This window comes from Salmo salar, chromosome ssa15 (assembly GCF_905237065.1).
Source record: "Salmo salar chromosome ssa15, Ssal_v3.1, whole genome shotgun sequence".
Taxonomy (NCBI): Eukaryota; Metazoa; Chordata; class Actinopteri; order Salmoniformes; family Salmonidae; genus Salmo; species Salmo salar.
This window is the reverse complement of record NC_059456.1, coordinates 19,233,241-19,261,057: the sequence shown is the minus strand read 5'-3', so window position 1 is coordinate 19,261,057 and position 27,817 is coordinate 19,233,241. Positions and strand designations below refer to the sequence as shown.

At 48.8% G+C, this 27,817-nt stretch overlaps 2 protein-coding genes across 5 annotated transcripts in view; one reads left to right on the top strand and one right to left on the bottom strand.

The window, feature by feature from the left end:
- Nucleotides 1–3,341, top strand: part of LOC106571025 (protein-tyrosine kinase 2-beta) — a 67,986-nt gene extending 64,645 nt beyond the window's left edge. For all 3 annotated transcript variants that reach the window (XM_045695528.1, XM_045695529.1, XM_014143653.2), the window contains 4 exons: nt 1,086–1,110; nt 1,656–1,888; nt 2,006–2,086; nt 2,435–3,341. In XM_045695528.1, coding sequence (XP_045551484.1) covers nt 1,086–1,110; nt 1,656–1,888; nt 2,006–2,086; nt 2,435–2,656 — 561 coding nt within the window. In that variant the 3' untranslated portion in view covers nt 2,657–3,341. The remainder of the gene's footprint in view (nt 1–1,085; nt 1,111–1,655; nt 1,889–2,005; nt 2,087–2,434) is intronic.
- Nucleotides 3,342–5,043: 1,702 nt separating this feature from the next.
- The window catches only part of LOC106571024 (neuronal acetylcholine receptor subunit alpha-2), a 61,642-nt gene continuing 38,868 nt past the window's right edge, over nt 5,044–27,817 (bottom strand). For both annotated transcript variants that reach the window (XM_045695526.1, XM_045695527.1), the window contains exons 7-9: nt 11,463–11,831; nt 7,173–7,585; nt 5,044–6,765 (exon numbers count right to left, since the gene is read on the bottom strand). In XM_045695526.1, the coding sequence (XP_045551482.1) occupies nt 6,640–6,765; nt 7,173–7,585; nt 11,463–11,831 (908 nt within the window). In that variant the 3' untranslated portion in view covers nt 5,044–6,639. The remainder of the gene's footprint in view (nt 6,766–7,172; nt 7,586–11,462; nt 11,832–27,817) is intronic.

The window sequence follows — 27,817 nt, the reverse complement described above, 5'->3', positions numbered from 1 at the left end:
CGCTTCATCATACCACTTGTGTATTCAGCATGTCACTGATACTTCCTGTTTTGAGTTTTTGCTTGTAAGCAGGAAGTAGGAGGATAGGGCCATGATCTGATATGTCAAAGGGATGGCAAGGGAGGGCCTTGTATGTGTTTCTGTGTGTGGAGTAAAAGTGATCTAGAGTTTTGTCACCTCTAGTTGCACAGGTGACACGCTGTTTTCCCTGCATTAACACCCCTGGCCATGAGAAACACCGCCTCTGGATGTGAATTTTCCTGTTTGCTTCTGGCCCTATACACCTCATTGAGTGCTGTTTTAGTGCCAGCATCGGTTCGTGGTGGTAAATAGACAGCTACAACATTATAGATGAAAACTCTCTTGGTAAATACTCTGGTCTGCAGTTTATCATCAGGTATTCTAATACAGGCGAGCAAAAACTTGAGACTTCCTTTTAACATTAGAGATCACACACCAGCTGTGTTAACAAAGAACACACCGCTCTTTCCCCTCATCTTACCCGAGTCTGCCGTCCAGTCTTGACTATGCATAGAAAAACCAACGAGATGTATAATTTCCATGTCCTCTTTCAGCCACGACTCATAGAAATACATAGAGTATTACAGTTTTTCAGGTTGATAGGATAGTCTCGATAGGCGCTCATCCAGTTTTTTCTCCACTGACTGAACATTCGCCAATAGAACAGAGGGCAATGGCGGTCTATTTGCTCGCCGACGTAGTCTCGTCAGAATGCTGCCTTTTCTGACTCTCTTTGCAACAGCTTCCTCTTTCAAGTCCCGGGGATTAGGGCCTGGTCCTGAGTAAGCAAAACGTCCAGAGCTCCTGACTGGTCGATGTAGACATTTTAATCTAAATTGAGTTTACTGATTGCTGTTCCGATGTCCAGAAGCTATTTTTGGTCATAGGAAATGATGGCAGAGACATTATGCCAAAAAAAAGTTATGATCAGCATAAAAAACACACGAAATAGCAGAATTGGCCAGGAGTCCGTCAGACGGCTACTATCCACTGCAGTGCCATCTTTCTTTATCAGGTTAATATAGTATATTGTCATATAATATTATTTTTCTCTCTGTCTGCAGTTACCAGAACCAGAGACTGGACACGGTGAGTGGTAAACCTTAAGAATACCCTAGAAATAGAATATCTGGTGGTATCAAATGTAAGTCTAAAAGACACAGCTTTAAGCTTCTCTCCTTCTCTCATCCCCTCGCCTTTAATTCTTGCTCACTCATCCCCTCGCCTTTAATTCTTGCTCTCTCATCCCCTCCCCTTTAATTCTTGTTCTCTCATCCCCTCCCCTTTTATTCTTGCTCTCTCATCCCCTCTCCCCTTTTATTCCTGTTCTCTCATCCCCTCTCCCCTTTTATTCCTGTTCTCTCATCCCCTCTCCCCTTTTATTCCTGTTCTCTCATCCCCTCTCCCCTTTTATTCCTGTTCTCTCATCCCCTCTCCCCTTTTATTCCTGTTCTCTCATCCCCCCTCCCCTTTTATTCCTGTTCTCTCATCCCCTCTCCCCTTTTATTCTTGCTCTCTCATCCCCTCTCCCCTTTTATTCTTGCTCGCTCATAAGCTCACATTTTATTAATGTTCTCTCATCCTCTCCCCATTCATTCTTGTTCTCTCATCCTACTCTCCACTCTGAAAACCAGCCCCGCCAGACAAGCCCCTGCATCTCACCGGCCCGAAAGCCCAGGCCGCCCCTACGGCCCAGGCCGCCCCTACGGCCCAGGTCGCCCCTACAGCCCAGGCCCGACCCACTGCAGAGCTAGACCGTTCAGATGATAAGGTGTACCAGGCGGTCATGGAGCTGGTCCAGGTGGTGGTGCAGCTGAAGAACGATGTGAACACACTACAGCCTGAGGAGTACATCACCGCCATCAAGGTAAGACACGGAGCTGCTGACTTCCAACACTGTATAATAGTAATAATGCAGTAGCTATACGGATACAGGTGCATTATAAGGTTAAAGGTCAACTGTCTTCTCTCTCTCTCTCTCCAGTCTGTAGGGCTGACCTTAAGGAGTCTGATACGCAGTGTGGATGATATTCTACCCACCCTCCATAAGTCCATTAGGACAGAGGTAAGAGTGATTATATATCACATTATTAAGCAGAAAACAGACCAGCGTCCAGACTGTTGTATAATATCTATCTCCCTATCTCATCCACTCTTCTCTCCTCTCCTCCCCTCCTCTCACATCTGTCCCCGTGGTCAATTTTAACAACGACATTGCAGAGTTGATTAACTATTCCCTGTCTCCTCTTCCCCACTCCCTCTCTCCCTTCTCCCCTCTCCCCTCTCCTCCCCCTGGTCAGATTGAGGGAACCCAGAAGCTGTTGAACAACGACATGTCAGAGTTGACTAACTATTCCCTGTCTCCTCTTCCCAACTCCCTCTCTCCCTTCTCCCCTCTCCTCCCCCTGGTCAGATCGAGGGAACCCAGAAGCTGTTGAACAACGACATGTCAGAGTTGATCAGTAAGATGCGTCTGGCCCAGCAGAACGCCATCACCTCTCTGAAGGAAGAGTGTAAGAAACAGATGCTGACTGCAGCACACAACCTGGCCATGGATGGGAAGAACCTTCTGGATGCTGTGGACCAGGCCAGGGTCAGGGCCAACCTTGCCAAGCCCAAACCGGAGACCCCATAGTGGGGTAAATACCCACAGGACACCCACTTTTTTTTTTTTTTTTTTAACTGGAGGACGGGTCAGAGCCAAGTATGTTGCGACTGAATGGATGGACTTGGGAGTGACTTGGCAGTACAGTGGTCAAGGTTTCCTTTTAAGTTGAATTAAGTGTGTCAGAATTAAAACGATCAGAAAAAATGACTTTCCCTTTTTGTAATTGGTGTTGTGATTTCTGTATCATCTCGTGTCTTGAATTGTATCGGTTATTTTAAATAGTCTCTCTATCTGTTTAGGTATCCAGGTTAATTTACTTCTAGGTTATTTTCACATGTTTTGGGTAATACTGGCCAGATCAATAGATTTATTAATTTGCATACGTGTTGTTTCATGGTCTGTGTAATATTTGTTTCTAGACTAAGAGTCTGACCAAATAGATAAACTACCCATTACCTTTCCGTTTTTACATCAGGTTTGTAGTATATTAAATTCAACTTACAGTATTTTTTTTTATAAGTAAAAGTATGTTTTCTGTGCTATGATAGAGAATTTAGGAAAGTTATGAAAATGCCCTTTTTGAAAATATTTGACTATACTGCACCCTTCAATGTTTCCCCATATCTTTTATTCAGCTGTATCGTCATGGGTATGAATAGAGATAATGGGAACGATTTCTAATAAACATGTCAGACACTGTGACAAAACAAGACCTTGGGACTATACATTTTTAGTCAAAAAGGAATTAGTTACATATAATTAATAATGGTTATCCTCTCTTGGGTAGGGGGCAGTATTTTCACCTCTGGATGAAAAGCGTGCCCAAAGTAAACGGCCTGTTACTCAGGCCCAGAAGCTAGGATATGCATATAATTGGTAGATCTGGATAGGAAATACTCTAAAGATTCCAAAACTGTTAACATAATGTCTGTACGTATAACAGAACTGATATGGCAGGCGAAAACCTGAGAAAAACCCATCCAGGAAGTGGAATTATTTTCATGTGGCTGTTTTTCAACTCGGTGCCTATAGAGAATCCAATGGGTTAGGAATCAGATTGCAGTTCCTATGGCTTCCACTAGATGTCAACAGTCTTTAGACATGGTTTCAGGCTTTTATTTTGAAAAATGACGAGTAAACAGCCATTTTGGTCAGAGGACAGAGGAGCTTTGCAGACCTGATCTGGCGCGCTCACGTTTGTTATTTTTCCTTTCTATTGAAAACGGTATAGTCCGGTTGAAATATTATTGATTATAAAGACAATAAGCAACCTGAGGATTAATTATAAACATCGTTTGACATATTTCGACGAACTTTACCGGTACTTTTAGTACGTATTCGTCTGCCTGCTGTGACCGCCTTGGAGCCATTGGATTGCTGAACAAAACGCGGCAACAAAACAGTGTTTTTGGGACATAAAGAGGGACTTTATCGAACAAAACGAACATTTACTGTGTAACTGGGTGTCTTGTGAGTGCAACCAGATGAAGATCAAAGGTAAGTGATTAATTTTATCGCTATTTTCTGACTTTTGTGACTCTCTGACTTTTGTGACTTTCTGACTTTTGTGACCTGGCTGGAAAATGCTTGTATGCTTTTACGTGCTGGGCGCTGTCCTCAGAAAATCGCATGGTTTGCTTTCTCCGTAAAGCCTTTTTGAAATCTGACACAGCGGTTGGATTAACAAGAAGTTAATCTTTAAGCCGATGTATAACACTTGTATGTTTTTTATGAATTTTTATAATGAGTATTTCTGTTTTTGAATTTGGCTCTCTGCAATGTCACGCTAGCGTCCCACATACCCTAGAGAGGATTTATTCCTATATCTGTGAAATTATACTTTTTTTTAAAGTTAATGTTAAGTGGAAAAAAAATGGAAAAACTTGAAAATTATATCTGCATAAAGCCATTTGAACTTAGCGCAATCTTCAATCCAATCACAAGCATGAACAAATACAGATGGACCAATCAGAACAAGTCTTTACCATCTCCCTCCTAAGTATGGTCTAGGCTAGTCTAGCCAGCAATAATGCAACGCAAGAAAATAAAAACAACGGCGACACTGTCAGAAATCTTAAAGTAAGTAAACGTTGATGTGACAGAGTTGTTAAGTGACGACAGTAATTACTCTGATGATCGTAATACATTTCTTCATGTATTTGATGATGGTGTTCTGACTCTATTTTATGTAAATAGTGCATTCATCTATCATTTATGTATTCAAATAGCTACAGTCTTCTTTAAAACTGAACATGTCTAATTAAGATGTGTATTTGATTGAACCTCATGGCTGAACACAGATTGACATTTCAGAGCCATAAACTACTATCTATCTATACTCTGTACTTGGGCTACCTTTAAGGTGACGACCTTACTGGGTTATGAAAGAAGAATTCACATCAAAACAGTTCTGAGATCAAGGATGTGAAAACTTTAATGCTCGATAGAACATTATAGTCCCAACGTTACAAAAATTATAATTTTGTGTCGTAATTGTGGTTATTAACAAACATTTTTTTGTGTTTTTTTGTTCAGGATGTTCCCATTCTCTTACATTAGGCCAATGTATAGACTTCAATCAGTACTCTTGGTGCAAACATTAAATCAGTTAACTAAAAACATGCGTTTCTGTCTATACAGTATTTATTACCACAGCAGCTTGTGTTTGATATTGTTATGGCAGCAACAGCATCAGAGATCTGGAACAGCTCAGTCAATATAAATATGTTCTGCTCTGCTTTGCAATGCAAACTGATTCAGTGTTCATATTATCAATTTTTTTATTTTTCCAGTAGTAGAGCATGCAACTTATTTGTCCTTTGAGGTAAAAAGCAGACAGTCACCTTATTGGATAGCATTTACCCACAAGTCATTGCTTCTCCAATATGAAGCAGTACATTGGTAGTGCCAGTCATTCATCTAGTTAATTCCTCAGTTCTGTTTATTCCAGTTTTTTTCCCCCTGTGGAACAGAAAGCTTCCACTAGAGAGCGCTTTTGCACTGTTACCGTGCCCGACGGTCCTCTGCCTGCTTGAACATGATGTTCCGTAACAGTTCATCTCTTCCTAAACCATCATTTTCTGCAATAAAAAAACCTATTGGTTCAAGTTACTGCACACCATTGTCGTAGTGCTAGTTCCACTGTGCCAGCCTGCTCCGGGGGCAGAAGGTAGAGGTTAAGTCTGCAGGTCCTAGGTGATGCCAGCCAGTCTTGTGCCAGGAATGGTAGATCTCAGGCCCAGACCCCAGGTCCTAAATCATGCTGGCCAGGCATGGTAGATCTCAGGCCCAGACCCCAGGTCCTAAATCATGCCGGCCAGGCATGGTAGATCTCAGGCCCAGACCCCAGGTCCTAAATCATGCCGGCCAGGCATGGTAGATCTCAGGCCCAGACCCCAGGTCCTAAATCATGCCGGCCAGGCGGGTAGGAAGGAAGAGTCCAGGTCCTAAATCATGCTGGCCAGCCGGGTAGGAAGGAAGAGTCCAGGTCCTAAATCATGCTGGCCAGCCGGGTAGGAAGGAAGAGTCCAGGTCCTATATCATGCTGGCCAGCCAGCCAGGGAGGGAGGAAGAGTACAGGTCCTATATCATGCTGGCCAGCCAGCCAGGTAGGGAGGAAGAGTACAGGTCCTATATCATGCTGGCCAGCCAGCCAGGGAGGGAGGAAGAGTACAGGTCCTATATCATGCTGGCCAGCCAGCCAGGGAGGGAGGAAGAGTACAGGTCCTATATCATGCTGGCCAGCCAGCCTGGGAGGGAGGAAGAGTACAGGTCCTATATCATGCTGGCCAGCCAGCCAGGGAGGGAGGAAGAGTACAGGTCCTATATCATGCTGGCCGGCCAGCCAGCCAGGGAGGGAGGAAGAGTACAGGTCCTATATCATGCCAGCCAGCCAGGTAGGAAGGAAGAGTACAGGTCCTATATCATGCTGGCCAGCCAGCCAGGGAGGGAGGAAGAGTACAGGTCCTATATCATGCCAGCCAGCCAGGTAGGGAGGAAGAGTACAGGTCCTATATCATGCCAGCCAGCCAGGGAGGGAGGAAGAGTCCAATGGTTCCTAGGAGACATACAATGATAAACATCCACAGGAAGATACGGTCGATCACCATGGCAACGTACTTCCAATCTTCCTTCACCTTGATGGAGAGTGAGATGAGAGAGAGAGACATGAATGAATGGTAACACTTTTAGTTGGATTTAGTGCAATGATCATGATGGTTTAAGTTGAACAATCTTTGTAATTCAATGTTCTACAAAAAAATAGCAGCTATGTGCAATATTAGAGCTACAAATACTACCCTGTTCATCTGTGTAACCTTATGCCTGTCATAACCAATATAACGGTGTACCGGCACTACCAAATGGTTTTCAGGAACACAGTGCTTTTCTGGGTAAACTGTATAGTCATTGTAGATACTTGGCATTTCAGAAATGGAAAGATCCTTTTACTGGAATACAAAGGATCTGTATGCCATAACCACTCACACTAAAGTCTGTTGCAAGTTATGTTACACCATAACCACACTACGTCATAAATACTCACACTAAAGTCAGCATCCTCTGCCCTCAGGTGGTCTGCGATATAGTGCAGTCCCTCCAGAGCACGTATCATGCTGGGAGACAAAGGGAACTCTATCCCTCTAGAGTCTGACACCAAGTTAGCCGGTCGCTGGGTCAGGTTAACCCTTCTATGCACCCCTCCTCCTCCTCCTCCTTCAACCCCTCCATCCAGGCGGTTATGGGGCTGCCCTGCCCCCGGGTGTGGATGGTTCTGCTGGGGTGGAGGGGTGGAGCCCGGAGGTCTGGGTGACGGAGGACGGAAGGAGAAGTAGGACGTCAGCTCCCCCAGCTCAAGGTCCTCATAACAGGGGCTCCGTCTTTGGAGGTCCTCCGTTGTCCCTCCTCCGTCCCGGAGCCAGCTGGCTGAGGTGCTGAGGAAAGGAGGAGGGCCTAGGCCTGGGAGAAAGAAGGAAATTAATTTGAGAAATTTGAAATACATATAGGGCTGGTTTCCAGGACACAGATTGTCTAGGCTTGGACTTAAAAGACATGTTCACTGAGAGTGGTTGTTAGTGGAAGACTGGGATGAATCTGTGTCCGGGAAGGGGCCCCAAAGAGTTGTCTCTTCTATGGGAGTATATACAACATACAGTGGGGAGAACAAGTATTTGATACACTGCCGATTTTGCAGGTTTTCCTACTTACAAAGCATGTAGAGGTCAGTCATTTTTATCATAGGTACACTTCAACTGTGAGAGAAATCACGTTGTATGATTTTTAAGTAATTAATTTGCATTTTATTGCATGGCATAAGTATTTGATCACCTACCAACCAGTAAGAATTCCGGCTCTCACAGACCTGTTAGTTTTTCTTTAAGAAGCACTCCTGTTCTCCACTCATTACCTGTATTAACTGCACCTGTTTGAACTCCTTACCTGTATAAAAGACACCTGTCCACACACTCAATCAAACAGACTCCAACCTCTCCACAATGGCCAAGACCAGAGAGCTGTGTAAGGACATCAGGGATAAAATTGTAGACCTGCACAAGGCTGGGATGGGCTACAGGACAATAGGCAAGCAGCTTGGTGAGAAGGCAACAACTGTTGGCGCAATTATTAGAAAATGGAAGAAGTTCAAGATGACGGTCAATCACCCTCGGTCTGGGGCTCCATGCAAGATCTCACCTCGTGGGGCATCAATGATCATGAGGAAGGTGAGGGATCAGCCCAGAACTACACGGCAGGACCTGGTCAATGACCTGAAGAGAGCTGGGACCACAGTCTCAAAGAAAACGATTAGTAACATACTACGCCGTCATGGATGAAAATCCTGCAGCGCACGCAAGGTCCCCCTGCTCAAGCCAGCGCATGTCCAGGCCCGTCTGAAGTTTGCCAATGACCATCTGGATGATCCAGAGGAGGAATGGGAGAAGGTCATGTGGTCTGATGAGACAAAAATAGAATTGAAGATGGGTCGTGGCTGGGTCTTCCAGCATGACAACGACCTGAAACACACAGCCAGGGCAACTAAGGAGTGGCTCCGTAAGAAGCATCTCAAGGTCCTGGAGTGGCCTAGCCAGTCTCCAGACCTGAACCCAATAGAAAATCTTTGGAGGGAGCTGAAAGTCCGTATTGCCCAGCGACAGCCCCGAAACCTGAAGGATCTGGAGAAGGTCTGTATGGAGGAGTGGGCCAAAATCCCTGCTGCAGTGTGTGCAAACCTGGTCAAGAACTACAGGAAAAGTATGATCTCTGTAATTGCAAACAAAGGTTTCTGTACCAAATATTAAGTTCTGTTTTTCTGATGTATCAAATACTTATGTCATGCAATAAAATGCAAATGAATTACTTAAAAATCATACAATGTGATTTTCTGGATTTTTGTTTTAGATTCCGTCTCTCACAGTTGAAGTGTACCTATGATAAAAATGACAGACCTCTACATGCTTTGTAAGTAGGAAAACCTGCAAAATCGGCAGTGTATCAAATACTTGTTCTCCCCACTGTATATACAGTGCCTTCGGAAAGTGACTTTTGGACTTTTTCCACTTGTTACGTTATCAATCCTCATCAATCTACACATAATACCCCATAATGACAAAGCAAAATCCCCATAATGACAAAGCAAACAAGACTGTTTGCTAATTTATATTTAAAAAAAATGGAAATATGACTTAAGTATTCAGACACTTTACTCAATACTTTGTTGAAGCACCTTTGGCAGCGATTAAAGTAATTTTTCCCATTCTTCTCTGCAGATCCTTTCCAGCACTGTCAGGTTGGATTGGGAGCATCGCTGCACAGCTATTTTCAGGTCTCTCCAGAGATGTTTGATCGGGTTCCAGTCCGGGCTCTGGCTGGGCCACTGAAGGACATTCAGAAACTTGTCCCAATGCCACTCCTGCGTTTAGGGTCATTGTCCTGTTGGAAGGGGAACCTTCACCCCAGTCTGAGGTCCTGAGTGCTCTGGAGTAGGTTTTCATCAAGGATCTCTTTGTACTTTGCTCCGGTCATCTTTCCCTTGATCCTAACTAGTCTCCCAGTTCATATCGCTGAAAAACATCCCTACAGCATGATGCTGCCAGCACCATGCTTCACCGTAGGGATGGTGCCAGGTTTCCTCCAGACGTGACGCTTGGCATTAAGAGTTCAATCTTGGTTTCATCAGACCAGAGAATTTTGTATCTTATGGTCTGAGAATCCTTTGACAAAAGATTGAAGTGCCTTTGTACAGGGTATGGTAGTAGGTACCAGGCGCACTGGTTTGTGTCATGAACGATGATGGGTTTCATGTATCAAAAATGGTCTACTGTCCAAAGGACATCCAGCCAACTTGACACAACTGTGGGATGCATTGGAGTCAACATGGCCAGCATCCCTGTGGAATACTTTCAACACCTTGTAGAGTCCATGATCCGATGAATTGAAAAAAGCCCTACAGCCTGTGATTTCTTTATCCGGCCCTGCTGATCACTCCCATTCATCTACTCTAAATCGCTTTAGCATGTGCTCCAAAGGGACAACTTGAAATAACATGATTTAGGTTCATGAAATAACTTTAAGAAAAATATGTGATTATTTATTATCCTAGTGTTTATAAGTACTTAGGCATATAATATGAATTAGGCCTCAACTCTGAACTGGTGAGGACAGCTGTCCACTAGGTGGGACACTTATGACTAAAGAGGCTCTTTGTGGATATGGACCCAGGTCTCACTTAGGAAAAAGGTTGTCTGACTTCAATGGGACTTTCTGGTTAAAAATGTAAAGAAACTAATCTGGTAGTCTGGTAGTGGTGGTGGTGGTACGTCCTGGTCAGGGCAGTATAGAGGAATATGGTGCCATTTGTCCTGGTCAGGGCAGTATAGAGGAAACATGGTGCCATTTGTCCTGGTCAGGGCAGTATAGAGGAAACATGGTGCCATTTGTCCTGGTCAGGGCAGTATAGAGGAAACATGGTGCCATTTGTCTTAGTCAGGGCAGTATAGAGGAAACATGGTGCCATTTGTCCTAGTCAGGGCAGTATAGAGGAAACATGGTGCCATTTATCCTGGTCAGGGAAGCATATAGGGAACATGGTGCCATTTGTCCTGGTCAGGGAAGCATATAGGGAACATGGTGCCATTTGTCCTGGTCAGGGCAGTATAGAGGGAACATGCTGCCATTTGTCCTGGTCAGGGCAGCATATAGGGAACATGGTGCCATTTGTCCTGGTCAGGGCAGTATAGAGGAAACATGGTGCCATTTGTCTTGGTCAGGGAAGCATATAGGGAACATGGTGCCATTTGTCCTGCTCAGGGCAGTATAGAGGGAACATGGTGCCATATGTCCTGGTCAGGGGTGCATATAGGGAACATGGTGCCATTTGTCCTGGTCAGGGAAGCATATAGGGAACATGGTGCCATTTGTCCTGGTCAGGGCAGTATAGAGGAAACATGGTGCCATTTGTCCTGGTCAGGGCAGTATAGAAGGAATATGGTGCCATTTGTCCTGGTCAGGGCAGTATAGAAGGAATATGGTGCAATTTGTCCTGGTCAGGGCAGTATAGAGGAAACATGGTGCCATTTGTCCTGGTCAGGGGAGTATAGAAGGAATATGGTGCCATTTGTCCTGGTCAGGGGAGTATAGAAGGAATATGGTGCCATTTGTCCTGGTCAGGGCAGAATAGAGGAAACATGGTGCCATTTGTCCTGGTCAGGGGAGTATAGAAGGAATATGGTGCCATTTGTCCTGGTCAGGGCAGTATAGAGGAAACATGGTGCCATTTGGGATGCACACAGAGTCTAGGGACTGATTTCCCATGTGGTCCTCATCATTATCAGCACCTAACCTGCTGGTCTGGCGGTGATGGTCCGTCCCTGGTGCCATGCCATCGCTGCCCCCTGCTGGAGCATCAACAACCTGCGTTTCCTTCCGTCCGGCGCAGGCCGCCTCATGAACAGCCACCTGGGGATCAGGTCCAGGAAGACAGAGTGGACCCAGCGAGGCATCTTATGGGTCCCCGGGGAGCGGTGGTGGACGTTGAGGACAAACACGGTGATGACGATGGAGAGAGTGACGAAGATCATGGTGAAGAGGAGGTACTCTCCAATCAGAGGGATGACCAGGGAGGTGGAAGGGATGATCTCTGTGATGAGGAGCAGGAAGACGGTGAGGGAGAGGAGGACGGAGATACATAGAGTGATCTTCTCCCCACAGTCTGAAACAACGAGGAGAAAGAGAAGAAGAAACAGATTTATTTATTATCTTGCAGAAAATGGAAATGTGTATTTTTGCTCCCAATCCAACACACACACACACACACACACACACACACACACACACACACACACACACACACACACACACACACACACACCAGCAACACTGGTCCTTCAGCTTAGACCACTTCTGTTTTTCTAATGTTGGGCAGAGAGAGAAATGATCATAAGTAGTATTTCAGTTTAACCACAAAATATCAATTTACAGTAAATGATTAGGCTTTTCAGACATTTAAGTAGAAGAAAAACATTTTTTTTTGTGTATTTTGCAACTAAACAGAACGTTTTGTTACCATGGAAAAGATTGCCTTTACCAGGGGTATACACTAAACAGAAAGTTTTGTTACCATGGAAAAGATTGCCTTTACCAGGGGTATTCACTAAACAGAAAGTTTTGCTACCATGGAAAAGATTGCCTTTACCAGGGGTATACACTAAACAGAAAGTTTTGCTACCATGGAAAAGATTGCCTTTACCAGGGGTATACACTAAACAGAAAGTTTTGCTACCATGGAAAAGATTGCCTTTACCAGGGGTATACACTAAACAGAACATTTTGTTACCATGGAAAAGATTGCCTTTACCAGGGGTATACACTAAACAGAAAGTTTTGTTATCATGTCAAAGATTGCCTTTTGGCAACTTAGCTCTATAAATATAACGCCAAACTCATGATATCAATATAAGAGACATTTACATTTGGATATTATCTTATCCATAGAAACGATGAATAACATATTTATACAAAACTATATCCAAACGTAAAGGCTTAATATTAATGTCATGAATTTGGCATCCTATTTATAGGGCTAATGGTAACTACTTGTTACCATGAATGAATGACAGTAAACCTAGCTACACGTTGAAATGATAGTGTCCTTTGGGTAAATCACATGTCAATGTAGCCAACATAAACCCAACCTCACTCCGAATTTACTTTCACATACAGCTTGTTTAAATAAGAAAAGTAGGAGGAGTTACTTTCAACTTGTGAATTTTATTCAGGTAGCCTATTGGTCTACGCAAACGAGTATGGAAGCTGATCAGTATCCATAGGTGTTGACATGGCAGCTCAGCAGAAACGAACACAGCTTATTTTCAAAGCTAAGCAGGGTACATAGAGGTAGGTATCTGGATGGTACAGTAGACTAGTTCTCACTGAAATACATTAGTCTTCATACACCAGTAGGAGTCACTGTTCAGGCAGAAATCGTTGGACTGTGGATTCACATTTTATTTCAATACAGGTAGGTATGTCTTCATTTAGGTTGATGGCCTGACATTGCAACAATGACATTGATTCAAATATACAATTTTACTGTCAACATTGAAACAAGTTCAAATAAAATATGACTAATCAAATATGATATTCAACATAATTCCAACCCTGCCACAGTTGAAGTCGGAAGTTTACATGCACTTAGGTTGGAGTCATTAAAACTAGTTTTTCAAACACTCCACAAATTTCTTGTTAACAAACTATAGTTTTGTCAAGTCGGTTAGGACATCTACTTTGTGCGTGACACAAGTACATTTCCAACAATTGTTTACAGACAGATTATTTCACTTAAATAGAACTGTTTGGCCATAATGACCATCGTTATGTTTGGAGGAAAAGGGGGAGGCTTACAAGCCGAAGAACACCATCCCAACTGTGAAGCACGGGGGTGGCAGCATCATGTTGTGGGGGTTCTTTGCTGCAGGAGGGACTGGTGCACTTCACAAAATAGATGGCATCATGAGGTAGGAAAATTATGTGGATATATTGAAGGAACATCTCAAGACATCAGTCAGGAAGTTAAAGCTTGGTCGCAAATGGGTCTTCCAAATGGACAATGACCCCAAGCATGCTTCCAAAGTTGTGGCAAAATGGCTTGAGGACAACAAAGTCAAGGTATTGGAGTGGCCATCACAAAGCCCTGACCTCAATCCTATAAAAATATGTGGGCAGAACTGAAAAAGCGTGTGCAAGCAAGGAGGCCTACAAACCTGACTCATTTACACCAGCTCTGTCAGGAGGAATGGGTCAAAATTCACCCAACTTATTGTGGGTAGCTTGTGGAAGGCTACCCGAAACGTTTGACCCAAGTAAACAATTTAAAGGCAATGCTACCAAATACTAATTGAGTGTATGTAAACTTCTGACCCACTGGGAATGTGATGAAAGAAACAAAAGCTGAAATAAATCATTCTCTCTACTATTATTCAGACATTTCACATTCTTACAATAAAGTGGGGATCCTAACTGACCTAAGACAGTGAATTTTTACTAGGATTAAATGTCAGGAATTGTGAAAAACTGAGTTTAAATGTATTTGGCTACGTATACTTCCGACTTCAACTGTAAATCAAAAGGGATTCTGTCAAAAAGTGATTGAATTCAATAAAATGTCCCCATAGGGTATTACTGCACAGAGATCATACAGACATACACAGAGATCATACAGACAGAGATCATACAGACAGAGATCATACAGACAGAGACACAGAGATCATAGAGACAGAGATCATACAGACAGAGATCATACAGACAGAGACACAGAGAGGTCATGGCTGTGGACAGACATAATAGACTTCTGATGGAACTAGTGATCACTGCTCTTCTCTTGACTCGTAACTTACTGAATGTTATGGGGGGGGGGCTTGTACTGTCGTTTAAACAACATCTCAAACCCTGCTATGGGGGAAAGGGGCTTCTTGGACTGCCGTTTAAACAACGTCTCCAACCCTGCTATGGGGGAAAGGGGCTTCTTGGACTGCCATTTAAACAACGTCTCAAACCCTGCTATAGGGGAAAGGGGCTTCTTGGACTGCAGTTTAAACAACGTCTCAAACCCTGCTATGGGGGAAAGGGGCTTCTTGGACTGCCGTTTAAACAATGTCTCAAACCCTGCTATGGGGGAAAGGGGCTTCTTGGACTGCCGTTTAAACAACGTCTCCAACCCTGCTGTGGGGGAAAGGGGCTTCTTGGACTGCCGTTTAAACAACGTCTCAAACCCTGCTATAGGGGAAAGGGGCTTCTTGGACTGCAGTTTAAACAACGTCTCAAACCCTGCTGTGGGGAAAGGGGCTTCTTGGACTGCCGTTTAAACAACGTCTCAAACCCTGCTATAGGGGAAAGGGGCTTCTTGGACTGCAGTTTAAACAACGTCTCAAACCCTGCTGTGGGGGAAAGGGGCTTCTTGGACTGCCGTTTAAACAACGTCTCAAACCCTGCTATAGGGGAAAGGGGCTTCTTGGACTGCAGTTTAAACAACGTCTCAAACCCTGCTATGGGGGAAAGGGGCTTCTTGGACTGCCGTTTAAACAACGTCTCAAACACTTGAGTCATACATTCAACTCAAAATATGGTGAGTTTCATCGTTCACTATAAGCACCTGTCTTGGTTTTATTTGCCTAAAGTTCAGCATTAAATTGTTTTAATGATGTATGTATTTATTTATTTAACACGGGATTTGTATTTCAGCATGTAACTGAACTAAACAAAAAACTAAATGTACAAAAGAAGAAGAAACGAGTTCTTTCTATCCAGTGTTGACCTCTGTACTCCAATGTGGGAAACGACGTCAGTTTGCCGTGTCCCAACGTGGTTTATCCAAACTGCTCCTCAATTACATTCTCAGGTAGACACTATCACATAGATATCGATACCATTTCATCAAGTAGTTATAAATCAGCCTTTTTTGATTGCATGTTGGTTGTCTGTATTCCAGAGAAGGGTGGTGAGGGGAGGACAGGCTCACAATAATGACTGGAATGGAACGGTATCAACATGGAAACCACATGTTTAATGTGTTTGATACCATTCCATTTATTCCGTTCCAGCCATTTCTGTGAGCCCGTCTTCTAATTTTAAGTGCCACCAGCCAACACTGACATTCCCCCATTTTCTAACGTGACCAACAGGCCCAAGTCCTGTTCCCTCTGTGATGCCAAATCCCACTTCTCCAGGTGCACTTGGTAAGATGTTATTTAGTCTGAGCAACCAAAATCTTCATTTATGCACAACTAAAAGACTGTTGGTAATTGTAATTAGCATCCTCTATACAAACCTTGCTTTACATTTTCAGCTTCAGACCTTCCCTACTTCTCACTTAAAACATAGTTTCTGTGTATTAAGACATCATGGTTTGTGTTTGATCACTGTCTGTCCTATTGTCCAGGTACCACTAACAGTGTCCAGTTGACCATCGACATAGTTATCTTTGTGGCACAGACCATCATGGTTGCCATAGGTACTATTTACAAAACCAGGAAGAACCGCCCAATAGCAGGTGAGAATCACAGGGATTGGTTCCTTTTTAGTTCAATTTATGTCCCTATCTTCCACACCTTCAATGTTCACAGATCTAAAATCCTTGATAGATCTATTTCTAATATTGATGAGGGCACCAATCCATCCATAGGCCAATTGGAGCATACTATAAATTACATTAACATATTCTGTCCTTCAGATCTGTCAACTGAAATGGAATCAGGTCATAAATAGTCCTTTGACATAAATCCTCTTGTCCATATAAACCCGCGTTTCAACAATTTCACATTTAAGGTTTTCTATAGAATGGTCTGTCATGTTCTCTGATGTGTTTGCTGTTGTTTTGTTCTCTGTATAGAACTTAAAGAAAGCCTCTGGTATTGAGCTTCAGGTAATGGAGGAATGACCCCTTGTCCCCCATTCTTCTCCCAGTGGTGGACTGAGACTTCTATCTAAACTGTCTGTAGCTTTATTGATTGAGTAAAATAGTTTAAACATGTTTTAACAGTTGATGTTCATCTATGAAAGGGCATAGTGTTTCGGAATATGGATTTTATTTGCTTTTGAAAATACCGTTTTTTTTTGTTCTTGCATGCAGTATGGATGCAGAAATGTACTATGCCATGTTTGGTCGTTTTAATTTCTGTCCATTGTGAATGGTCAACTTTGAGAAATTAATTTGTTTTGTTAATTTCATATAACATTTTACTGAATTTTTGTAACTTTTACTAACATAAAATATATTTATGTATGTGAAATCTGGACTATTTTCAGTTGTAACAACCTGTGATGTTCCAAAACCTCCACTAGATGGGGACGTTAGCTAGAAATTGAAACAGTATTGCTTCCGTCTCTCTTGCCCAAACCTGGGCTCGAACCTGGGACCCTCTGAACACATCGAACAACAGTCACCAACAACGCATCATTAGTTATTGCATCCAAAAAAAAGCAGTGGCTCTTGCAGAGCAAAGGGAAACAACAAATACTTACAAGTTCTGAGTGACTGATGTCACCAATTGAAACGCTACTTGCGTCACCTCTAACTAGCCAGCTGTTTACTACGGTAACATCCCAAACATTCTCTGTTAATCTACTTACCTGAGGGGAGATGGGAGACAAGGACCTGCCTGAGGGGAGATGGGAGACTAGGACCTACCTGAGGGGAGACTAGGACCTACCTGAGGGGAGATGGGAGACTAGGACCTACCTGAGGGGAGACTAGGACCTACCTGAGGGGAGACTAGGACCTACCTGAGGGGAGATGGGAGACTAGGACCTACCTGAGGGGAGATGGGAGACTAGGACCTACCTGAGGGGAGACTAGGACCTACCTGAGGGGAGATGGGAGACTAGGACCTACATGAGGGGAGATGAGAGACTAGGACCTACCATAGGGGAGATGGGAGACTAGGACCTACCTGAGGGGAGATGGGAGACTAGGACCTACCTGAGGGGAGATGGGAGACTAGGACCTACCTGAAGGGAGACTAGGACCTACCTGAGGGGAGATGGGAGACTAGGACCTATCTGAGGGGAGATGGGAGACTAGGACCTACCTGAGGGGAGACTAGGACCTAGCTGAGGGGAGACTAGGACCTATCTGAGGGGAGACTAGGAACTACCTGAGGGGAGACTAGGACATACCTGAGGGGAGACTAGGACCTACCTGAGGGGAGATGGGAGACTAGGACCTACCTGAGGGGAGACTAGGACCTATCTGAGGGGAGACTAGGACCTACCTGAGGGGAGACTAGGACCTACCTGAGGGGAGACTAGGACCTATCTGAGGGGAGACTAGGACCTACCTGAGGGGAGATGGGAGACTAGGACCTACCTGAGGGGAGACTAGGACCTACGTGAGGGGAGATGGGAGACTAGGACCTACCTGAGGGGAGACTAGGACCTACCTGAGGGGAGATGGGAGACTAGGACCTACCTGATGGGAGATGGGAGACTAGGACCTACCTGAGGGGAGATTAGGACCTATCTGAGGGGAGATGGGAGACTAGGACCTACCTGAGGGGAGACGAGGACCTACCTGAAGGGAGATGGGAGACTAGGACCTACCTGAGGGGAGACTAGGACCTATCTGAGGGGAGACTAGGACCTACCTGAGGGGAGACTAGGACCTACCTGAGGGGAGATGGGAGACTAGGACCTACCTGAGGGGAGACTAGGACCTACCTGAGGAGAGACTAGGACCTACCTGAGGGGAGATGGGAGACTAGGACCTACCTGAGGGGAGACTAGGACCTACCTGAGGGGAGACTAGGACCTACCTGAGGGGAGATGGGAGACTAGGACCTACCTGAGGGGAGACTAGGACCTATCTGAGGGGAGACTAGGACCTACCTGAGGGGAGACCAGGACCTACCTGAGGGGAGATGGGAGACTAGGACCTACCTGAGGGGAGACTAGGACCTACCTGAGGGGAGACTAGGACCTACCTGAGGGGAGATGGGAGACTATGACCTAACTGAGGGGAGACTAGGACCTATCTGAGGGGAGACTAGGACCTACCTGAGGGGAGACTAGGACCTAGCTGAGGGGAGACTAGGACCTACCTGAGGGGAGACTAGGACCTACCTGAGGGGAGACTAGGACCTACCTGAGGGGAGATGGGGAGACTAGGACCTACCTGAGGGGAGACTAGGACCTACCTGAGGGGAGACTAGGAGACTAGGACCTACCTGAGGGGAGATGGGAGACTAGGACCTACCTGAGGGGAGACTAGGACCTACCTGAGGGGAGATGGGAGACTTGAACCTACCTGAGGGGAGATGAGAGACTAGGACCTACCATAGGGGAGATGGGAGACTAGGACCTACCTGAGGGGAGACTAGGACCTACCTGAGGGGAGACTAGGACCTACCTGAGGGGAGACTAGGACCTACCTGAGGGGAGATGGGAGACTAGGACCTACCTGAGGGGAGACTAGGACCTACCTGAGGGGAGACTAGGACCTACCTGAGGGGAGATGGGGAGACTAGGACCTACCTGAGGGGAGACTAGGACCTATCTGAGGGGAGACTAGGACCTACCTGAGGGGAGATGGGAGACTAGGACCTACCTGAGGGGAGACTAGGACCTATCTGAGGGGAGACTAGGACCTACCTGAGGGGAGACTAGGACCTAGCTGAGGGGAGACTAGGACCTACCTGAGGGGAGACTAGGACCTACCTGAGGGGAGACTAGGACCTACCTGAGGGGAGATGGGAGACTAGGACCTACCTGAGGGGAGACTAGGACCTACCTGAGGGGAGACTAGGAGACTAGGACCTACCTGAGGGGAGATGGGAGACTAGGACCTACCTGAGGGGAGACTAGGACCTACCTGAGGGGAGATGGGAGACTTGAACCTACCTGAGGGGAGATGAGAGACTAGGACCTACCATAGGGGAGATGGGAGACTAGGACCTACCTGAGGGGAGACTAGGACCTACCTGAGGGGAGATGGGAGACTAGGACCTACCTGAGGGGAGATGGGAGACTAGGACCTACCTGAGGGGAGACTAGGACCTACCTGAGGGGAGATGGGAGACTAGAACCTACCTGAGGGGAGATGGGAGACTAGGACCTACCTGAGGGGAGACTAGGACCTATCTGAGGGGAGATGGGAGACTAGGACCTACCTGAGGGGAGACTAGGACCTAGCTGAGGGTAGACTAGGACCTATCTGAGGGGAGACTAGGAACTACCTGAGGGGAGACTAGGACCTACCTGAGGGGAGACTAGGACCTACCTGAGGGGAGATGGGAGACTAGGACCTACCTGAGGGGAGACTAGGACCTATCTGAGGGGAGACTAGGACCTACCTGAGGGGAGACTAGGACCTACCTGAGGGGAGACTAGGACCTATCTGAGGGGAGACTAGGACCTACCTGAGGGGAGATGGGAGACTAGGACCTACCTGAGGGGAGACTAGGACCTACGTGAGGGGAGATGGGAGACTAGGACCTAGCTGAGGGGAGACTAGGACCTACCTGAGGGGAGATGGGAGACTAGGACCTACCTGAGGGGAGATGGGAGACTAGGACCTACCTGAGGGGAGATTAGGACCTATCTGAGGGGAGATGGGAGACTAGGACCTACCTGAGGGGAGACGAGGACCTACCTGAAGGGAGATGGGAGACTAGGACCTACCTGAGGGGAGACTAGGACCTACCTGAGGGGAGATGGGAGACAAGGACCTACCTGAGGGGAGACTAGGACATACCTGAGGGGAGACTAGGACCTACCTGAGGGGAGATGGGAGACTAGCACCTACCTGAGGGGAGACTAGGACCTACCTGAGGGGAGACTAGGACCTACCTGAGGGGAGACTAGGACCTACCTGAGGGGAGATGGGAGACTAGGACCTACCTGAGGGGAGACTAGGACCTATCTGAGGGGAGACTAGGACCTACCTGAGGGGAGACCAGGACCTACCTGAGGGGAGACGGGAGACTAGGACCTACCTGAGGGGAGACTAGGACCTACCTGAGGGGAGACTAGGACCTACCTGAGGGGAGATGGGAGACTAGGACCTACCTGAGGGGAGACTAGGACCTATCTGAGGGGAGACTAGGACCTACCTGAGGGGAGACTAGGACCTAGCTGAGGGGAGACTAGGACCTACCTGAGGGGAGACTAGGACCTACCTGAGGGGAGATGGGAGACTAGGACCTACCTGAGGGGAGACTAGGACCTATCTGAGGGGAGACTAGAACCTACCTGAGGGGAGACTAGGAGACTAGGACCTACCTGAGGGGAGACTAGGACCTACCTGAGGGGAGACTAGGACCTACCTGAGGGGAGACTAGGACCTACCTGAGGGGAGACTAGGACCTACCTGAGGGGAGACTAGGACCTACCTGAGGGGAGACTAGGACCTACCTGAGGGGAAACTAGGAGACTAGGACCTACCTGAGGGGAGACTAGGACCTAGCTGAGGGGAGACTAGGACCTACCTGAGGGGAGACTAGGAGACTAGGACCTACCTGAGGGGAGACTAGGACCTAGCTGAGGGGAGACTAGGACCTACCTGAGGGGAGACTAGGACCTACCTGAGAGGAGACTAGGAGACTAGGACCTACCTGAGGGGAGACTAGGACCTACCTGAGGGGAGATGGGAGACTAGGACCTACCTGAGGGGAGACTAGGACCTACCTGAGGGGAGACTAGGAACTACCTGAGGGGAGACTAGGACCTACCTGAGGGGAGATGAGAGACTAGGACCTACCTGAGGGGAGATGGGAGACTAAGACCTACCTGAGGGGAGACTAGGACCTATCTGAGGGGAGATGGGAGACTAGGACCTACCTAAGGGTAGACTAGGACCTAGCTGAGGGGAGACTAGGACCTATCTGAGGGGAGACTAGGACCTACCTGAGGGGAGACTAGGACCTACCTGAGGGGAGACTAGGACCTACCTGAGGGGAGATGGGAGACTAGGACCTACCTGAGGGGAGACTAGGACCTATCTGAGGGGAGACTAGGACCTACCTGAGGGGAGATGGGAGACTAGGACCTAACGGAGGGGAGATGGGAGACTAGGACCTACCTGAGGGGAGACTAGAACCTACCTGAGGGGAGACTAGGAGACTAGGACCTACCTGAGGGGAGACTAGGACCTACCTGAGGGGAGACTAGGACCTACCTGAGGGGAGACTAGGACCTACCTGAGGAGAGACTAGGATCTACCTGAGGGGAGACTAGGACCTATCTGAGGGGAGACTAGGAGACTAGGACCTACCTGAGGGGAGACTAGGACCTAGCTGAGGGGAGACTAGGACCTACCTGAGGGGAGACTAGGAGACTAGGACCTACCTGAGGGGAGACTAGGACCTAGCTGAGGGGAGACTAGGACCTACCTGAGGGGAGACTAGGACCTACCTGAGAGGAGACTAGGAGACTAGGACCTACCTGAGGGGAGACTAGGACCTACCTGAGGGGAGATGGGAGACTAGGACCTACCTGAGGGGAGACTAGGACCTACCTGAGGGGAGACTAGGACCTACCTGAGGAGAGATGGGAGACTAGGACCTACCTGAGGGGAGACTAGGACCTACCTGAGGGGAGATGGGAGACTAGGACCTACCTGAGGGGAGATGGGAGACTAGGACCTACCTGAGGGGAGACTAGGACCTACGTGAGGGGAGATGGGAGACTAGGACCTACCTGAGGGGAGATGGGAGACTAGGACCTACCTGAGGGGAGATGGGGAGACTAGGACCTACCTGAGGGGAGACTAGGACCTACCTGAGGGGAGATGGAAGACTAGGACCTACCTGAGGGGAGGTGGGAGACTAGGACCTACCTGAGGGGAGACTAGGACCTATCTGAGGGGAAATGGGAGACTAGTACCTACCTGAGTGGAGACTAGGACCTATCTGAGGGGAGAGTAGGACCTACCTGAGGGGAGACTAGGACCTACCTGAGGGGAGACTAGGACCTACCTGAGGGGAGATGGGAGACTAGGACCTACCTGAGGGGAGACTAGGACCTACCTGAGGGGAGATGGGAGACTAGGACCTACCTGAGGGGAGACTAGGACCTACCTGAGGGGAGATGGGAGACTAGGACCTACCTGAGGGGAGACTAGGACCTACCTGAGGGGAGATGGGAGACTAGGACCTACCTGAGGGGAGACTAGGACCTACCTGAGGGGAGATGGGAGACTAGTACCTACCTGAGGGGAGATGGGAGACTAGGACCTACCTGAGGGGAGATGGGAGACTAGGACTTACCTGAGGGGAGACTAGGACCTATCTGAGGGGAGACTAGGACCTACCTGAGGGGAGACTAGGACCTACCTGAGGGGAGACTAGGACCTATCTGAGGGGAGACTAGGACCTACCTGAGGGGAGATGGGAGACTAGGACCTACCTGAGGGGAGACTAGGACCTACGTGAGGGGAGATGGGAGACTAGGACCTAGCTGAGGGGAGACTAGGACCTACCTGAGGGGAGATGGGAGACTAGGACCTACCTGAGGGGAGATGGGAGACTAGGACCTACCTGAGGGGAGATTAGGACCTATCTGAGGGGAGATGGGAGACTAGGACCTACCTGAGGGGAGACGAGGACCTACCTGAAGGGAGATGGGAGACTAGGACCTACCTGAGGGGAGACTAGGACCTATCTGAGGGGAGACTAGGACCTACCTGAGGGGAGACTAGGACCTACCTGAGGGGAGACTAGGACCTACCTGAGGGGAGACTAGGACCTACCTGAGGGGAGATGGGAGACTAGGACCTACCTGAGGGGAGACTAGGACCTATCTGAGGGGAGACTAGGACCTACCTGAGGGGAGACCAGGACCTACCTGAGGGGAGATGGGAGACTAGGACCTACCTGAGGGGAGACTAGGACCTACCTGAGGGGAGATGGGAGACTAGGACCTACCTGAGGGGAGACTAGGACCTATCTGAGGGAGACTAGGACCTACCTGAGGGGAGACTAGGACCTAGCTGAGGGGAGACTAGGACCTACCTGAGGGGAGACTAGGACCTACCTGAGGGGAGATGGGAGACTAGGACCTACCTGAGGGGAGACTAGGACCTATCTGAGGGGAGACTAGAACCTACCTGAGGGGAGACTAGGAGACTAGGACCTACCTGAGGGGAGACTAGGACCTACCTGAGGGGAGACTAGGACCTACCTGAGGGGAGACTAGGACCTACCTGAGGGGAGACTAGGACCTACCTGAGGGGAGACTAGGACCTACCTGAGGGGAGACTAGGACCTACCTGAGGGGAGACTAGGAGACTAGGACCTACCTGAGGGGAGACTAGGACCTACCTGAGGGGAGATGGGAGACTAGGACCTACCTGAGGGGAGACTAGGACCTACCTGAGGGGAGACTAGGAACTACCTGAGGGGAGACTAGGACCTACCTGAGGGGAGATGGGAGACTAGGACCTACCTGAGGGGAGACTAAGACCTACCTGAGGGGAGATGGGAGACTAGGACCTACCTGAGGGGAGATGGGAGACTAGGACCTACCTGAGGGGAGACTAGGACCTAGCTGAGGGGAGACTAGGACCTACCAGAGGGGAGACTAGGACCTACCTGAGAGGAGACTAGGAGACAAGGACCTACCTGAGGGGAGACTAGGACCTACCTGAGGGGAGATGGGAGACTAGGACCTACCTGAGGGGAGACTAGGACCTACCTGAGGGGAGACTAGGACCTACCTGAGGGGAGATGGGAGACTAGGACTTACCTGAGGGGAGATGGGAGACTAGGACCTACCTGAGGGGAGACTAGGACCTACCTGAGGGGAGATGGGAGACTAGGACCTACCTGAGGGGAGATGGGAGACTAGGACCTACCTGAGGGGAGACTAGGACCTACCATAGGGGAGATGGGAGACTAGGACCTACCTGAGGGTAGACTAGAACCTACCTGAGGGGAGATGGGAGACTAGGACCTACCTGAGGGGAGACTAGGACCTACCTGAGGGGAGATGGGAGACTAGGACCTACCTGAGGGGAGATGGGAGACAAGGACCTACCTGAAGGGAGATTAGGACCTACCTGAGGGGAGATGGGAGACTAGGACCTACCTGAGGGGAGACTAGGACCTACCTGAGGGGAGATGGGAGACTAGGACCTACCTGAGGGGAGACTAGGACCTACCTGAGGGGAGATGGGAGACTAGGACCTACCTGAGGGGAGACTAGGACCTACCTGAGGGGAGATGGGAGACTAGGACCTACCTGAGGGGAGATGGGAGACTAAGACCTACCTGAGGGGAGACTAGGACCTATCTGAGGGGAGATGGGAGACTAGGACCTACCTAAGGGTAGACTAGGACCTAGCTGAGGGGAGACTAGGACCTATCTGAGGGGAGACTAGGACCTACCTGAGGGGAGACTAGGACCTACCTGAGGGGAGACTAGGACCTACCTGAGGGGAGATGGGAGACTAGGACCTACCTGAGGGGAGACTAGGACCTATCTGAGGGGAGACTAGGACCTACCTGAGGGGAGACTAGGACCTACCTGAGGGGAGACTAGGATCTACCTGAGGGGAGACTAGGACCTACCTGAGGGGAGACTAGGAGACTAGGACCTAACTGAGGGGAGACTAGGACCTAGCTGAGGGGAGACTAGGACCTACCTGAGGGGAGACTAGGAGACTAGGACCTACCTGAGGGGAGACTAGGACCTAGCTGAGGGGAGACTAGGACCTACCTGAGGGGAGACTAGGACCTACCTGAGAGGAGACTAGGAGACTAGGACCTACCTGAGGGGAGACTAGGACCTACCTGAGGGGAGATGGGAGACTAGGACCTACCTGAGGGGAGACTAGGACCTACCTGAGGGGAGACTAGGACCTACCTGAGGAGAGATGGGAGACTAGGACCTACCTGAGGGGAGACTAGGACCTACCTGAGGGGAGATGGGAGACTAGGACCTACCTGAGGGGAGATGGGAGACTAGGACCTACCTGAGGGGAGACTAGGACCTACGTGAGGGGAGATGGGAGACTAGGACCTACCTGAGGGGAGATGGGAGACTAGGACCTACCTGAGGGGAGACTAGGACCTACCTGAGGGGAGATGGAAGACTAGGACCTACCTGAGGGGAGGTGGGAGACTAGGACCTACCTGAGGGGAGACTAGGACCTATCTGAGGGGAAATGGGAGACTAGGACCTACCTGAGGGGAGACTAGGACCTATCTGAGGGGAGAGTAGGACCTACCTGAGGGGAGACTAGGACCTACCTGAGGGGAGACTAGGACCTACCTGAGGGGAGATGGGAGACTAGGACCTACCTGAGGGGAGACTAGGACCTACCTGAGGGGAGATGGGAGACTAGGACCTACCTGAGGGGAGACTAGGACCTACCTGAGGGGAGATGGGAGACTAGGACCTACCTGAGGGGAGACTAGGACCTACCTGAGGGGAGATGGGAGACTAGGACCTACCTGAGGGGAGACTAGGACCTACCTGAGGGGAGATGGGAGACTAGGACCTACCTGAGGGGAGATGGGAGACTAGGACCTACCTGAGGGGAGACTAGGACCTATCTGAGGGGAGATGGGAGACTAGGACCTACCTGAGGGGAGACTAGGACCTAGCTGAGGGGAGACTAGGACCTAGCTGAGGGGAGACTAGGACCTATCTGAGGGGAGACTAGGACCTACCTGAGGGGAGACTAGGACCTACCTGAGGGGAGACTAGGACCTACCTGAGGGGAGATGGGAAACTAGGACCTACCTGAGGGTAGACTAGGACCTATCTGAGGGGAGACTAGGATCTACCTGAGGGGAGACTAGGACCTATCTGAGGGGAGACTAGGACCTACCTGAGGGGAGATGGGAGACTAGGACCTACCTGAGGGGAGACTAGGACCTACCTGAGGGGAGATAGGAGACTAGGACCTACCATAGGGGAGATGGGAGACTAGGACCTACCTGAGGGGAGACTAGGACCTACCTGAGGGGAGGTGGGAGACTAGGACCTACCTGAGGGGAGATGGGAGACTAGGACCTACCTGAGGGGAGACTAGGACCTACCTGAGGGGAGATGGGAGACTAGGACCTACCTGAGGGGAGACTAGGACCTATCTGAGGGGAAATGGGAGACTAGGACCTACCTGAGGGGAGACTAGGACCTATCTGAGTGGAGACTAGGACCTACCTGAGGGGAGACTAGGACCTACCTGAGGGGAGATGGGAGACTAGGACCTACCTGAGGGGAGACTAGGACCTACCTGAGGGGAGATGGGAGACTAGGACCTACCTGAGGGGAGACTAGGACCTACCTGAGGGTAGATGGGAGACTAGGACCTACCTGAGGGGAGATGGGAGACTAGGACCTACCTGAGGGGAGACTAGGACCTATCTGAGGGGAGATGGGAGACTAGGACCTACCTGAGGGGAGACTAGGACCTAGCTGAGGGGAGACTAGGACCTATCTGAGGGGAGACTAGGACCTACCTGAGGGGAGACTAGGACCTACCTGAGGGGAGACTAGGACCTACCTGAGGGGAGATGGGAGACTAGGACCTACCTGAGGGGAGACTAGGACCTATCTGAGGGGAGACTAGGACCTACCTGAGGGGAGACTAGGACCTATCTGAGGGGAGACTAGGACCTACCTGAGGGGAGATGGGAGACTAGGACCTACCTGAGGGGAGATGGGACACTAGGACCTACCTGAGGGGAGACTAGGACCTACGTGAGGGGAGATGGGAGACTAGGACCTACCTGAGGGGAGACTAGGACCTACCTGAGGGGAGATGGGAGACTAGGACCTACCTGAGGGGAGATGGGAGACTAGGACCTACCTGAGGGGAGACTAGGACCTATCTGAGGGGAGATGGGAGACTAGGAACTACCTGAGGGGAGACTAGAACCTATCTGAGGGGAGACTAGGACCTACCTGAGGGGAGACTAGGACCTACCTGAGGGGAGACTAGGACCTACCTGAGGGGAGATGGGAGACTAGGACCTACCTGAGGGGAGACTAGGACCTATCTGAGGGGAGACTAGGACCTACCTGAGGGGAGACTAGGACCTACCTGAGGGGAGATGGGAGACTAAGACCTACCTGAGGGGAGACTAGAACCTATCTGAGGGGAGACTAGAACCTACCTGAGGGGAGACTAGGAGACTAGGATCTACCTGAGGGGAGACTAGGACCTACCTGAGGGGAGACTAGGACCTACCTGAGGGGAGA